General features: G+C 43.2%; 1 protein-coding gene across 1 annotated transcript in view; it reads left to right on the top strand.

The window, feature by feature from the left end:
- Positions 1-8,780, top strand: part of ITPRID1 (ITPR interacting domain containing 1) — a 43,291-nt gene extending 34,511 nt beyond the window's left edge. The window contains exons 7-12 of the mRNA XM_061464725.1: positions 244-329; positions 702-2,192; positions 5,286-5,413; positions 6,225-6,336; positions 7,010-7,363; positions 8,261-8,780. Coding sequence (XP_061320709.1) covers positions 244-329; positions 702-2,192; positions 5,286-5,413; positions 6,225-6,336; positions 7,010-7,363; positions 8,261-8,317 — 2,228 coding nt within the window. The 3' untranslated portion in view covers positions 8,318-8,780. The remainder of the gene's footprint in view (positions 1-243; positions 330-701; positions 2,193-5,285; positions 5,414-6,224; positions 6,337-7,009; positions 7,364-8,260) is intronic.
- Positions 8,781-15,747: the final 6,967 nt, after the last annotated feature.

Here is a 15,747-nt window from a genome sequence, read left to right on the forward strand (position 1 = left end):
CATTGTGTGAATATATCGAAATCTGAAATCTGTAGTTGTAGATTACACTGGTAAGTCAACGCTTAGTAATATCAGCAGTAGCTATGCTGTGGTTGTAGCAATATTGCAGAGCTCTGGCCAGGATCAAGAATACTTCTAGAAATGGACAGTTTAAAGTGGTCCTGCTTAGCTCCACATTCATTTTGGCCTGGTACTACTTTCTGTCCATCTTTCTAATTTTTCTTATCCTTTTGTTTTCCCCAGCAGATGTGATGGTGACAAGAACAAGCAGCTGCCAGTCAGATAGCAGTGGTTTCATGGAGGAGCTGCCAGAACCTTCAGGTTTGCAAGTAAGAGATGAGCAGTAGTCATCAGTAGGTCTGTAGAAATTCAGTAACCCTGGCACAAGTAACAAATAAATACATAAAAATTCATGGAGTTGTAAAAGCTTCATGAAAACAAATTGATCTTCCTGTAAAACCTCAGAAGGTGAGAAGCTTTCTCAGAACTTTGTGCACCACACTGATGCAAGACTAGTTCAAGGCTACAGCCATTAAGGAAGAAATAGTACAAGAATCTTTGATTCTTTAGTTCATGGAGTATTTAAGATGTATTTAAAGATGTCTTGGGGTGCCCAGGGCAAAATAGTGATAGGCAAACCAGTGTGATAGAACAAATGTAGTATTTCAATCCCTCTTGTTTTGGTTTTTCCCTCCCTTCAGAACGCTTCTTCATCGGGAAAGATTAATTTTATTTCTGATATCTACAATCAAGAAAGAGCTCTGTCACACAGGACTGGTTTTCCTATGCTAAATCAAGATTTTCAACAAGAGCCAGATGATTGTGTTGCTAAGGTCTTTATTGCAGCTTGTGAGAGCATTTTGGCAGTACCTGGATCAATGAAAGCATGCACCAGTCAGGGAGAAGAGACTCATCTGCTGCTGACTTCAGAAAACAGCACATATCAGGCATGTAAAGCTGCGGCACAGAGTTTTGTCCAAGAAATTGTATGTGACAAGGACAAGAAAGAGAAGACTGAAAGAAAGCAACTGGAAAAAGAGAGGTGCATAGAAGAGCAGAGGCCTTGTTTGCAGGGTGATAGCGAGGATGATCCTGGCTCCTCCAAATTTGATTGTTATTTATATTTTAGTAAAGGACACAAAAAGGCAAACGTAACCTTCACTGAATTGAGTGATCTAAACCCTGCAGTCATCAATGAGAACAATATTAGAAGTGAAGATGAACGTAAGAAGTGCTGGACTGACAAGGACATTGGAGTTGCAAGCAATGAAGATGCTCATGGAAGTAGTACAGGACATGTTAAAGGACCGAGGTGGGATATGGAAGTTGCCAGCAAAGACGATACCCTGCTTACAGCAAATGAAATGACAAACAGGCAGAAGTTGTGCAAAATGGATGGTGATTCAAAAAATACAAGATGCTCCCCCAAAATGGGGGTCCCAGAAACCCTGCAGTGGGGCTCAGCACCACAACGTGGGAGCAGTGTGTCTTCTCTGCAAGTATCACAGAGGCATCCCTCCTGCCTAGCAGAATGGCCTGAATTTAGTTTATCTGAAGAGCAAGAGACTGGTAGCACAGGGGAGATGTTAGGTGCTAACAAATCAGAACAAGGAGATGCTGTCCAAACAGGTGAAATGGCTTCTGCTCCCCTGAAATCTGTTACTGTTCAGATGCCTTCAATGCTGGAGTTTACTCCAAGAGCAAAGGGCACAGGGCAGAATGCTCCTCTTGGTGAACGCCTTGCTAGGGAAGGTCCCGTGGACTTCTCCAACATGTCAGTGCACAGTTCTGAGGGTGCTCCTCTCATACAGTCAGACCCAGGGGCTTTGAAGGGTGTTGTGAAACAGACCACGGAAGCCTCCAGCCAAACTGACAACCCCACCAGGAAACCCAGGTGGCCACCACTGCTTTGTTCACCCCATGCTCATCTGACAAAATCAGCCTCTCTTGACAGCATGGTTTGTGGCAAATACAGGTCACGCTATGGGGGTGAAGCCTCTGGCACCAGGGGTGTGCAGGGCAATCACTGCTGTCACTGCTGCTGTTGCCATGGCTGGTGCCCATGGACCTTCCCTGTGGCTGTCTCTCCCCAGGGCCCTGTGGGCTGCTGCTCAAACCATGCCACCACTGAGCTGCACCTCTTGAAAACATTGGTGCTCCTACAGGACACTGCAACACATAATCCTGCTCCGGTGAGTAGCTTTCTCCACACACTTGGATAGCTGACACGCTAGCTAAATGTACAAGCTGCCTTTTTCCTTCCTCTCCTGCCATGCATGCTTCTTTAGTGAGACATGTCCTGAGAATGTAACTGGGAAAATGAATGGGGAAAGAAACACTCCTTTCTGGGTAAAAATGACAAACGTATCTGTGTGCCTTCAGTTGTGCCTCTTTTAGTAACTTATGTACATCAGTTCAATCTTAAAATGATTACTGTGAGCTGGGTGATAAAGTTTACAGGTCAAATGAGAAATTGGAGTTCCTCTTCAGAATTGCTGAGGGTTCCCCAAAGCTGTGAAAGACTCAGCGTATGTTGTGGAAGAAAGCAAGCAGGGAAGTCGAGAGAAGCCTTTGCATCCTCAGGGAAACGTGGTAGGAGCAGCATACCTCCTGCTAGTTTGCAGGCATTTCCATTTTTCCTCTTCTATTTGCTCTTCATAAGGACATGAAACTTGAACTGCTGTACAAGCTGGGGAAGAAAATTCTTAGCTAAAAGTTCTAGAAAATTAAATTGATGACTTTTATGCTGCTACATCATTGAATAGATCATCCTGCAATGTCTTGTCTTTGAACAGTGTATTGCAAAATACACCTTCTGTCAGCTGCCTTGCTGTTGCCACAAGATGGCAGTGAGTCAGTACCTTATCCTGGACTGAGGAGCTTTTCCTCATTCACTACCATTTTAGCAGCCTTCTAGTGGGGGCTAATGGTAATTTGTCCTCTCTAGTCTGTGGACAGGGAATGTGGGAGGAACAGACTGCACTGTACTGTTATCCAGCCTAGTCTGGTGGAAGTGCAGAGAGGGGGGTGGAACTAGATGAGCTTTAAGGTCCCTTCCAATTTACATTCTTCTATGATTCTATGATATGTTCTTAGGGATATGGCTTCACATCCAAGTCACTGTGCAATATGTGAGTGAATTTAACGTTAGTCACTGCAGAGATTACATCCGTGCCTACTTTGTACTTTGCATTACAGATGGGGTAGTTTCTACATCTTTTACTGAGACAAGTTTGCTCAGGTTACATCCCCTTTACTGAAGGCATGCATGGGGAATGCAACCACCACAGAGCAATGGTTAGATAGTAGGTTTAGCCTGCTTACATGCACATTATTTTGAAAAAGGTCTTGCATGAGAATAGTTCTAGAACAGTTAATTCCCCTTCCATCCCTGCAGAGTGTGAACTCTGAATGAATCCATATGAACTTGTGCTCTGCAATATACTCAAAAAGACAGTGCCAGGGGAGCTGCCTGTACCTCATCTATAAGGGCTAGCATGACTTTGTACCATGATTAGATTATGGGCACTGCTCACTTGCACTCCACACACTTCCATCTAGGAACAAGAAAACTGTTTGAGGATCAAGATTAACATTTAGGGTGGAGGAAAATGGACAATCAGCCAATACTCAGTCTGCAGGTGCTCATTAACACACCAAGCTGCCTCCCAGGTGTGTGATTGCTGCCCTCATCCGCAGCATTAAGAGTTACAGTTGTGCTCTACATGAAGCAGATACATAGGAGAGTTCACCTCCGCTGCAGTCACACAACTGGCCATATCAAACTACTGTTAGTCTCCGAGTAGCCTCTTCTGGTGCAAACCCATGGCTGTTGGGTCAAGGCTTTTTCGTTTGCTGCTATGGGATGGTTTATTCTGGATCACTCACGGCAGGAGTGCTCGTACATAGCGTCTTCACTGAAATTGAGATGGAGAATTAGGTTTTTCAAATGCATGGGGAGCAGCTTTAGCCCTCTGGTTGAAGCTGATCCCCTAGCAGGGAGGGCTTCATCATGTCTCAGGTTTTGCTGGGACTGAGGGACATATTCAAGCACAAGCACAGATGTCATCAAAGGATATGATTGCAGGAATCCAAAGAGACTGAGCATTTCTATGCTTTGCAAACATGCCTCTTTATCAATTCCAGTAGTCAGTAATGGAGTGCAGGTCATGCACTGTCTTCCCATGGCTTACTAGAGACCAAAATTTGCTAAGATGGGAACATGCCAAACACCTTCTTGCACTTCGAGTACTTTCAGCATAATAGCGGGAGCATGTTTTCAGAAGGCAGGCAGTATTGCTTCCCAAATCACTTGGATGATGCTGTCTGCATTGCTGCCCTGGACAAGGTGTGAAAAGCCAAGCAGAAGTTTTAAAGTGGCTAGAAACTCAGACCTAGATGGCCTCTAGTTTTATTCTGATGGGCTGCTATCATTGTACTAGTCCTGTGTTGCAATGTAGTAACTTGCAAATCTGCTTATGCTTTTTCATGTGCCATTCCTGCTCATTTATCTCCCCTGCATTGAAACATTCCTGGTGTAGATAGATACATCAGGGTAGATGTAGATGATCAATCATACAAGATACCTTTTTCTCAGTGAAGAGTAATGGTCACATTTGTGGCATAGGTCCTCTGACCTATTACAGATGTCTACTTCTGGATCAGAACAATTGCTCTGTTGCAGCACCTACCCATACACTGTTGCAGTAAATATCTGCACTTGGTTAGATAAATCCAATTTTAGGTTAGTAACTGGTAATAGATGAGAAATTACCAGTGTAATGCTTGGCAGAACCCTTCAGGAAAGACTCTTTTCCTTCTCATAGTTTGTATTTATCTTCCCTCTCTTCCCTTCTCCCTCTTTCGCTTTTTAAAAACAGTCCAGTGAACAGTAATTTAACCTATCATTACTCCATAGCAACTCATCCTGTTCAAATATAATGTCTGACAACAGGGTGATAACATCAGATTTTGGCACATTGCATCAGATCTTTGATCAAAGTCCTTTTCCCCTTCAATGGCAAAAAATGGAATCATCGGGTAGTGCCAGGACTTGATCCTACATGCTTTAGGGGAAAAGGTGGTGACTGGGATGTGAGTGATGCACACAGAGTAAACTCACTTGAAGTGCCATCTGGACTTTCATGGCAGCTGCTCACAAGGTCCCTGTTGTGCAGGTAAGAGGAGGACCCATAAGGTTTAGGCTGTCAGCTTCAAATGCACTCAACATGGAAGTGTCCAAAGAAAGGAAGTAAAGTGGGATGTCTTCTTGATTTTCTGTGTAGTGTACCCTCAATGAGATAGAAGTGATGAAGAGCTCCTGCCAGCACTTCCAGGAGAAGCTGGATGAAATTGAACAGCACCTGACAGAAGAGCAGGTGCTGTTTTCCAGCGCTATGCCAGATGAAGGAAGGTAACGGCAGCCCAACACACTAAATCCAAAACTAGCATCAACAAGAGCCCATGGGTGCATGCAACATGACTGGTCATTTGCGGCACCACAGCACTTCTGGTCACTGAGGTGCAGCTGTGGGCATCTCGCAAGTGGAAATGTATTGTGATGTGGGTTTTGCTCAGAGGAAAGTGAACTTCTCTCTGCGTCATTCAAGGATCTTAAATATAAACATCCTAAAGGGGAAGATTGCACCATAGATGTAGGCTAGATTTTTAGCATGGAAATACTATGTTTTAATAACAACAGTAACACAGGAACAAATCTCATTCAGCTGGAGCTTGGTGTCCCAGGGAAGGAGGTGGTGATGATCTCTGACAAATCAGTCCCTTTAGGCCATGTATTTAGCGCACACAATCAACGCAGGGGCAACAGAGGAAAACTTGAACTAGCTCTTCATGGACTCAGCCCAAGTTCACAGTGATTACCAATAAACCTCAGATTCACAAGAAATCACAAGGGGCTTCCAGTCTCTGCTGCCTAAAAGTAGGACATTTATGCAGTGTTTGTGCGGGTGATAAATCAGAAGTGATAAACCTGCCCAGACTCAAGCTGGCTCTGCAACTACAGTGTGTTTTATCTTGCAACTGAGATAATCAAGGAAATGAGAGTCTAGCAGAGAAGGGCTGTTATTTATTGTTTTGTAAGGTATCCTGTGATCACGGGTAAAAACAAGACTGCAGTGGAAGAAGATACAGGCATTATGTTGGAGCTGAAGAAGAGGAGGTTGTTCGCTGCTCGCTCAAGTGTGTTTTCACTGCTGTCCCTGCAGGGAGGAAGCCAGACACCTGCGACTCTTACGGCGAGCTGTTCGTCAGGAGGTTGCAGAGCTGGAATTTCAGCTGAGGGATCAAGCTTGCCAGGTCAGGGGGAGCATCCTTATGGTATGTTGAACAAACCACTGCTATGGGTTGTGAGGGGAGAGTTTAAAGTCTGTCCTGCTATTCATTGTTTAAAGTGCTGACCCTGAGGTACAGCTGAACAATCCTGTCACTGCCAAAAAGAGGAGGCTTTCCAATAACAGACTTCAGTTTACATCTTTGACCCTCTTTCTTCTTGGTTAAGCTGCTTGAGCTCGACTACCCAGGAGAAGTGACAACACTTATAAAAGTGTCTGCATCCTACTCTGCTCTTGGTTGCTAGAATAAGGTAACAGGCAGTCAGCCTACATAATCATTGAGAAACAGTTACCGGTCTGGTTCTTTTCTGGTCTAGCTCTCTGGTCAATAAGGAAAGGTAAAGAAATTATGGTCAGGGGACTTGTCTTTAATTCTTCCCTGACAAGGTTAGGTTAGAGGGCCAAGATTGCAATGGCCACAGGCTGAAGTCCATTTGCAGATTTTCCATTAGGCAATTAGGTCTATAGGTTTGGATTAAATGTCCTTTAGGCTTTTCTCTTTCTCTTTATGGCTACATCACATTAGCCAGATATTACATGTCTTCTCTGGACCAAGCAGAAGAATCAGGCATGCTTCATAGACTCTTGTGTATCCTGCTTGATTCCTTTTATTATATTTTTATTACTGCAATATGCTTTTCCTTCTATTTTCTCTGCAGCAGCTGGACCAATTACTAGCAGAACAATCCCATCTGTTTTTTGAGCTTGGACTCTCTGATTGGAAGGGAGAAAGAAAAGCCCAGAATAAACAAATGTTTCCAGATGCTGCTGACACTGAGCATCCTCAAAGTGGGTGCTCAAAAATGGTGATCCCAAGAGCTCCTAGCAAAACCACAACAGCAACATGTTCACTCTCTGCCCCACAGCTGGAGGCACCCTCAATGCAGTTTCCCACCAGGAAAATGCCTGAGTCAAACACAGTCAAGTCTGCCCCACAGGAGCTCTCTACCAGTGCAAAGGAAATAAAAGGAACTCCCCAAGCAAAAATGGACTTCAAGGCATTTATACACAATGTAAGGAGGTGTTTCAGGCTCACCCTCAAGGTTTTAAGTGGAAGGGATCGCTGATCTGCAATGCAATTTTACTATTCCGTATCTCATTGCCACAGCCTAGAGCAGGACACTTTCCAGCTCTGAAGGGGTGGAGCCCGTGTTTCAGGGCACTTTCAGTCCTCATAGGCAACACGGGCAGAACTGGAACTGGACCTGCCTTGATATTTCTCATTAAACTCTGTCAATGATCTAGATTCTTCAGAGAAGAACATATAAATATGTGGATGGTATTTGGCTTGCTTGGATTTTGACTGCAACTGTTTGACTAATTAGTACATCCAACCCTCTCCTACCGTGTGAAATCAGTAATTTATGGCTTCAGATTGCAGAGACAATTACCCAGTTTTACAAGGGCAGTAAAGGCAGTGAACTGGAAGGTCTGTTGTTTTTCTGGAGAAGCTCAAAGTCAGCATTTCTGACTGCTCTGATCTCACTATGTAACCATAAAATATTGTTTGCCTGCCTTTTGTAATATAAAATATGCCTCAAAATTCTCTTAGATGGCTGCCTTATCGTTTAATGGTCTCTTCCACATACACATTCCTTAAAGGATTTTTGAGGGATTAATCAATTCTCTTAAATTAACAATAAGGGTTCAATTCTGCAGAAACTTCATGTAAACACCATGGGAGGGGATGCTCTTTATTATAGTCTTATAATACTTTATTGATTTATATTAATATTACCACTGATATTATCAAGCAGAATCAAGTTCTTTAGCACACAATTCAAAGAGTGAGAGCCCTAGACAGTGAGGAACAAAGAACTGAAATGTTTGAGATCATCTTTTGTCATCTTTTGCACCCATTTCCTTTTAAGATTAGCCTTACTAACACTTATTTCCTTTTTTTTTTCCAGTTGAAGAAATCTTTCCAAAACTCTTTAGGTAATGATTCAGCAGAAGGAAAAGACTGATAGAGGACAGATTTATGGATTTTGTTTCTAGTAAACGCGATGGTTTTCCTGAAATGCATGGTGTATCTCAGAAAAAAAGGGACCAAACATCACATTATAGAATGTCCTGATCACAGCAGGTTCATTTGCAATGAGATGACTGGCCAGAAAACAGGCATTTTTAAAGGAATTTTAGAAGAGAGGCGCTATGTATTTTGCTATTCTGTGTCTGTGAAACCTACTATGTGCCCAATTGCAGTAACATGGGATAGGGCTGTTCTCTGAAAAGCCATTTAGCAGGAAGAGAAGAAGGTTTGTTTTAAGGATAAACTTCAGAGCTTGCAGACATCTCAGGAGATACCAGCAGAAACGTATTCTCCTTATAGCCAATTACTTTAACACAGTCCTTCAACCAATATTAATCCTTAAGCCCACACTACCTTATATAGTCCTAGTCACATTCTAACTTTTAAGTTGTTACTAATTTCCTCTAATTTTGTAAAGTTATAAAGTTGTATCTACTGTTAGTATCAAATCAGAAGCTCAGTGACAAAACACGTTAAACACCTGCTCTGTCAAAATATTACTGTGACTAGTCTCCTGGCTGTCTTCCTCATATTTTATTTGTTTAAATCCAATTTAAACCAAAATGAGATGAGAAACACAGGATTTTCTATATTAGAAGCCTTGAATCAGAATCCTGGTTCCATTTGCTGGGAGTGCATAGAGCCTGGATTCACACAGAAAAAGCCATAAGAAAAGGCCTCTCAGGTTTGGATCACAGCAAAGAAATTCAACCGGTTCATTTTCAGAGCAGTGTAGTTTGTACTACTGCTTTCAATATAGCACTTCCCAGACTGTGAGATGTCCTACTAGCTTGTTTGTTTAATGCTCTGGAGGGATCTTGGGTGTCATTTAGGCTTTGGTGTTGCAAATCACAGCTCTGCAAAGGTGCAAATAGAAGTAGCATTTGCACATGTTTAAGGAGAAAATGGAGTCAAGCATGCTGAGCAGCCTCGAGGCTCCCTGCACCTCCACGTTTCCGCAGATGTTCAGGGTAATAAAATGATTGGGGGAGAGAGGTACATAACATAGCAACTGACAGGATCCTCCACAGTCTGCTGGGCCATGAATTTTGCTGGTTGAAATTTGCCCCTTCCTTGAGACCCCGCATGGGATTTGTACACCACTTCCTTGTACCAAGTGTTTCAGAGTTTGTATGTCAAGACTTGTGATTGTGACAGTACCTTCTGGCAGCATGCAAACTGGACCAAAACATCCTTCACCTATGTTTTGGAGGAGCAAGCAATAAATAAAGCTTAATATTTACTTTCTTCACTGGCTTATGAACTGCGCTTACAGATGTTGTACCTCAGTTTGTGGAGGAAGGCAAGCAAAGAGTATGGTTGAATGACACACAATGATGCCAGCGCTGAAGGTCTCCTGGAATAAAGGATGACAAAGAAGCTTCCTTGCCTCAACCACACCATGGCTATGATTATTCCCATGAAACAAGATGGTTTTTTACAAGTGCAGCATGATGCGTAAAAGCTCTGTAGGTATGTGATGCTGCAATCACTGTCTGCCTGTCTTATGTTCATGTGTCCTGAAGATGGCATTGGCAGGCAGCGACTGTTCTTGATTAGAAAGGTCACGCAGGACCTCTGGTGCCATTTGAATTCTACCATTTGCATTCTTGACCAGGACTGAATCTGACTCCTGCTAAGAACTTTGTATGGTTTCTAGACTGGTATGTGCAGTCCAATTCCTCATTTCAATTTAACTATGAAATCAGTTCATGCAAGCCACGGATGGGATAGGGTTGTGCCCTATGCAAACACTTAGACACCCACAAATACTGTTAACTGTGAACTTGTTTGCATTTATAGCTAGATGACATTTCAGGCCCCCAATGTTATTCTAACAGTTAAGTTGTAACCTTGTGCAATAAAAAACATCCTAAGCAATGTGAAAGGGAAAAATCTTCTGACTTACCCTAGAGCACAATGAGTGATATTTCACTTCGTAACTCCTCCGAGCGTGTTACAAAGATGGCTGGGCAAAGTCTCATAATGCTGCTGTTGAAGATGGGAGAGAAAAGAAAACAGGCAGTAATTTTGTGATCAGGAAATTCCAGAGGTAGCACTGGTGACAGCCAGCTGTGTACCCACTTAACCTCACAGTGCTGTGAACCCTTTAAATGCTATCACTTCTTTCCCTTTAGGGCAGTCATAAGCAAATATGGTGGGAATCTTAATGATAACTTCACAGAATTAATGAAATACTAACATATCTGATTGAGTCTCATAATTGCTCTAGCTAGCTAGAACCATAAAAATTAGCTTGCAGGCTCACAAAGCAGCGGGTCATATCTTGGGGGGGGGGGGGGAACACACACGACTACATTGCTTGCAGAAAGCACTGGCACAAGGCAGTTTGCAAGTTTGAAATGGGAAGAAAACTGACCCTGTGACACTGAAGGACTTCAGACAGAAAAAGAAGAAGAAGAAAAAGGAAAAGAAAAAAAAAGGAAAAGAAAAAGAAATGCAAGTATTTGAGCAAAAGGCTGTTTTCCTCCCTATTCCAGCTCTTTGACCTATGTAGAAACTTTGGCTCTGTTTCACAGAGCTGTTGGGGCCCCACAGAGGTCCATACAATATAGATCAGAGTTGTTATGGAAAGGGGTAAGATACCCAGGGTGTAGGTATGCTACCGCAGTTGTTCTCCTCCCTGCTCTCTGGTGCTTTTTCAGCATCTCGTACCTGCAGAAAGCTAAAACTGCCACCTGAAATCCTTTTAACTCCCTGTTAAATGCTCAGCATTTCCTATGTCCCGGTCACGCCTTCTGGAGTGCAAAGGCAACATGCAACCTCACTGGAGTAGAAGGGAGGTGGGCAGGGGAGGGTCAATGGAAAAATGGTTCCTTAGTGAAGATAGAAAATTCAAAAACTAATGATTGCTTTTGCCTACCCTTTTGTATCACTTGGATTTTACTTCTTTTGTCATTGTCTTTTGCCTTCATTGGTTTTCCCTGATGCCCCATAAATCTTTAAACCCTGAAGCTAAAAGAGGCTGCATTGCGCACCAGCTTGAATATTGATTTTGCTAGAGAGTATAAAATCTAGAGAGATAATAAGGAAATCCATCTAAGGTACCCTGCCAAGGGCTCCCATTAGTTGCTTTACCAGGCATCAATTCAATAAACCCTCGAGAGCAGCACATGAATAAACATCAGAGCCTCTCTGGCATGTTAATGCATCAGTTGCCTAATTGTCAATGCTGCCAACAGACTACAAGAAAAGTACTGTCTTGGGAGTTCAGACCCTTCCAACTTCAAGTCCAAAGAAGATTTGACACAAGTTTAGGAGGCAGGGCTCAGGAGAGGGGCCGTGACAGCCTAATAAAATGGGCACAGCTGCTTGAAATGTATTGCTGATCTGCTGGATGCAGAGCCCAGCTCTAGGTGTGCTGCCTCTGTAATGCCCTGTAATGCATCCCAGTGCATGGTGATGAGGTGCCCCAGGTCAGGCCCAGGGTTTTCCCTGTGCAGGAGTGGAAATTGTGTTTGGGGAGAAAAAAATTCTCAAATCTTGGCCTCAAGCAAAAGAAATAAATGGGTCCTGACACGAACAACTTCCTCCTTTAGGGCTACCAGTGATGCCCAGTGGCAGGAACTCAGCATCTTCATCCTAGCTCTGCCATGTGTGTTTTCCCTGTGACCAGGACCCTTTTCTTTACCCCGTGGGGACCCTTATTCCTGGCACAGCTTCTTTCTGTCTTATGTAATGAGGTTTTAAATTCCTTGCAGAGAAGTTATTCTCTCCTAATGTGTTCATACAGTGCCTGGCACAACAGGGGCCTAATATCAGTTGGGACCTCTACTTGCTGCTGTGATAATAATTTTACAAGCAGCCTTTCATTAAGATCCATTGCTACTTAAGAAACAGCTGCAGTGTCAGTTTATAAGGCTGGTGACTGTTTTAACTGCCTCTGCTCCAGAAACAAGGTTTTGATCTTCCCTGTAAAAACGGATATGTGTAAAAGAGGCTTGAACAAAAAGGCAATTTTGTTATCAAATGGGAAAATTCAGGATCAAAACATCTCAGACTTCCAGGAATTAAACAAATGTGAAACAACATTGTTCTCACCTTGCTAGAGAAGTGCTTTTGAATTCATCCATCTTAATTTCTTTCTTTTCCATTGTCTTTCAATGGGCACATCATTCACTCAATTAGTACAGATCACAGCTAGTAAGAGGGACACAGGTGTGTCCCACTGAGGCTATTCAACCTTAATATGGGAAACATTTATTACCATGACAAATAATGCAGAACACAGGCAGCCTTTTCCTGATTTCCTCCCCCAGCCTCCTTTAAAATACTAAAGAAACCTGTTAGGACATTGGGGTTTATAGTTAATGATAGGCACAGAAGTAGTGAGGAGGCTAGAGGCAGGAGAGATTAAAGGATCTAAGAAGATTTTCCCCAAGTCACCCCTTATCCTAAGGGAGTGCGAGGGCTCCCTAGGGTTTCACCTGAAGCTGTTAACAAGTGTATTCCTTGCATGTCATGGCAAAGTCTAGCCCTGTCACCTGCAAAAGGCTTCTGCAAATACATAGGTAAGATATTCCTGCTCCTCTGTGCTCTCTGCTTGGCCAGCTGCCACCAGGAATGGCTACAGTAAGCATTTATTAGAGGGACTTCAGGTAGGGCAAGCACCGGCCAAGGGTAGCAGGTTACCAGGGGTCCTGAAAAGGACCAGGATTCAAATACTGGGTGCTGAAGAAAGCTGTGGTACTCACCTCAACATTCTCATGCTCCATCACATTTCATTTTCATTGTATGAATTTTGGGCAAATTGTTTTAAGATGGCTCCCAGTCTCTGAGGGTACAATAAGGTATACCTTTCACAAGCAGAGCTTCCTTTCCAACAAACAAGTCAAGCTATTGTAAGCCTACTGTGAAACAAGGAGTGTGGGGGGAGAAAAGCCTGTAGTTAAGTATTACCTTGCTAATGAATTAGCTTTTTAAAGGTTGACTGGACTTTCCAAAGGTTTTTAGGAGCTCCTGGCAGAGAAAAAATATAGTGAGTAAGAAACAGTTATGGTCACTTAGGGGAAATAAAATAAAAAGCTAATTACTTGAAAACTAGGGTCTAAGTGTCTCAGTCCTGCTTCTGCAACGTCCTGCATAAGGGTTCCACTGCCCTTAATTTTTGATCTACAAGGAATAGCAATAATGAGAAAATGTTACTCTCTTTACATCAAGAGAGCTGTTCCAGATCTAGGGCTGCTCTAACCAGAGCAGAGCACTATGGAAGCAGGGTAGCCTGGACTCCTCACATCCTTGTCCCATTTAACAAGGTGAGAAGTGGAAGCAAGGGCACCCAAGTCATCCCAAACCAGGACAGGCAAATATGAGAGGTACCTTTCTCAGGCTTGGGTTTTCTGCTGAGTACGAGTGCGTGTGTGGGGTGGGGGTTGCAGGAGTGAGATGTCCAGGGAAATCCAGAGCAGCTGATGCCAAAGAAATCTCATTCTGGGAGTCAATGCTATAGCCTGGTGGTGTCGGCAGGTTGTATCCAGCTGTTGCCTAGCAAGCCCATCCTCAGAGACAGGCAGCAGGAAGCAATGATGCCAACGCATGCAGCAGCTGGGCTGACTACCACCCAGGCAGGAGATGAGAAAAGGGGCTCCTCAGCAGCATGGGAGAAATGTTGTAGCTATGGATGGGACAGGGGAGACTGGAAATAAGGGGCAGACATAGAGAGAAATTAAGAAAGAACAACAGTAAAGCAGGTATAATGACGTGGACTGATAGACCTGAAACTAGACAAAGGAGAGCTGAAGTGGAAGTTCACCTATGAGTAGATTCACCTGCCTAAATGTACCCTAAAGCTGTTAGTCCAATACATAGAGTTCTTTCAGAAATAAGTAAGCTTAGCTCCCACTCAGAAACCCGAGGAAATAAATTCACTTAACTGCTTTTTCCAAGAACACTTACAAGCACTTCAGGGTCACAGACTAGCAAAGGGGTTAAAGACCACAGTCAGATTAAGAGAAAGCACAGAAGAACAGTCAATTTAAGGCTATCTAAGTCCTCAATAAAGCACACAGCTGTTGAGAACATGAGAATTTACAGGGCCAGACCGCCTCTGACAAGATTATATCTTTGACAGAGAAACTAGGAAACATCTTTTTCAGAAAGCGCCTGGCCACTTTTTTGCAAGCTGCTCTCCTCACATGTCCTCTGCAGCCACAAAAGCTGGAGAAGGGACACTTGACCAACTGATGAAGCTCCTGATTAGGAGGCACCTATCCATGGTAAAGAAAAGGGATGGACATCAGCAAAGCATCCGGTTAGAATCAGTTTGCAGATGCTGGCTAGAACTGGAAGATGGATGAATGTGCTGTATGACTGTGCAGATGCTTTTCTGTTGCTGTTTTCCCCTTGGTTCATAGTTTTACTCCTTCTTTACTGTTTTTATTCTTCACTTCTGCTATGGGAGATCCACTGACTTTTTTATATCATATCCTCTCAGATTCAGTCTTGTTTTTTGTGCTCTGTATTGCAGCCAACCTGTCAGGTAAAGCTTTAGAGCCCACAAAGACAACCTCAGAGAGTCTCCATAGGAATATTTAAACCAGAGGATGTGTTGGTCTTCTGCTAGGCAGCTAGCAGTGTGAGTGCTTTCCCTCAATACAAGAGGGATAATGTTAACACAGTTAAGCATGAATTTAGACGTGTCACTGCTAATCCCTAGATTAACAAGAGGGAAGGAAATGTGTCAAAATAATAAAGTACCTATTAAAAAGGCTGTAGAGACAGACACTGATCCACAGTTAGCACCGATAGATGACAGAACATTGCCAGTGAAGCGTGAGCTGTCATCTGGCAACACTTTGTTCTGTAGAAACCAGATGAGTTAGGGACTTATGTCAGATTCACTGGGGATTTCCAGACATTGAAAGAAAGGAGTAAGGAAAGCAAATTTGGAAAATCTTATTTATTTATTTATGTTAAATCCTCACTTTAATTTGGGGTCTTTAGGACTTTATCCTTTCTTTCTCTAGAAGTACAGTGGGAAGTGGTGATCCAGCAGGGTACTCTGAAGCCCTTTGGAGGAATAAATCAGTTACTTTCTTTAGCTCATACTAGGAAAGAGAATAAAAGTCTCAGAGGAAGTCAGGTAGGAGCCCCAAGAGTCTAAGACATCTGGAGACACTTGGGGGCTATATGAAGCATAGAGCTTCTCAGGCGCTAATGCCATGTTGCTGATTTAGTTTATCAGGTAACAGCATGTATGTGGAACTGGCTGATGTTGGTTTTAATGTTTGTTAGTGGTTATGCTTTCCAGAGGAGGAAGGACAGTCTATAAGCTGCTTTTTAAAGCCCACCATCCTGTCTGTGGAAGCTGTGAGAGAGCCGGGCAGCAGAAGGTGGATGGTGGTT

Source organism: Pezoporus flaviventris, unplaced genomic scaffold (genome assembly GCF_033815535.1).
Source record: "Pezoporus flaviventris isolate CSIRO_AGI_PZ_B2104156 unplaced genomic scaffold, CSIRO_AGI_Pfla_v1 ptg000037l, whole genome shotgun sequence".
Classification (NCBI taxonomy): domain Eukaryota; kingdom Metazoa; phylum Chordata; class Aves; order Psittaciformes; family Psittacidae; genus Pezoporus; species Pezoporus flaviventris.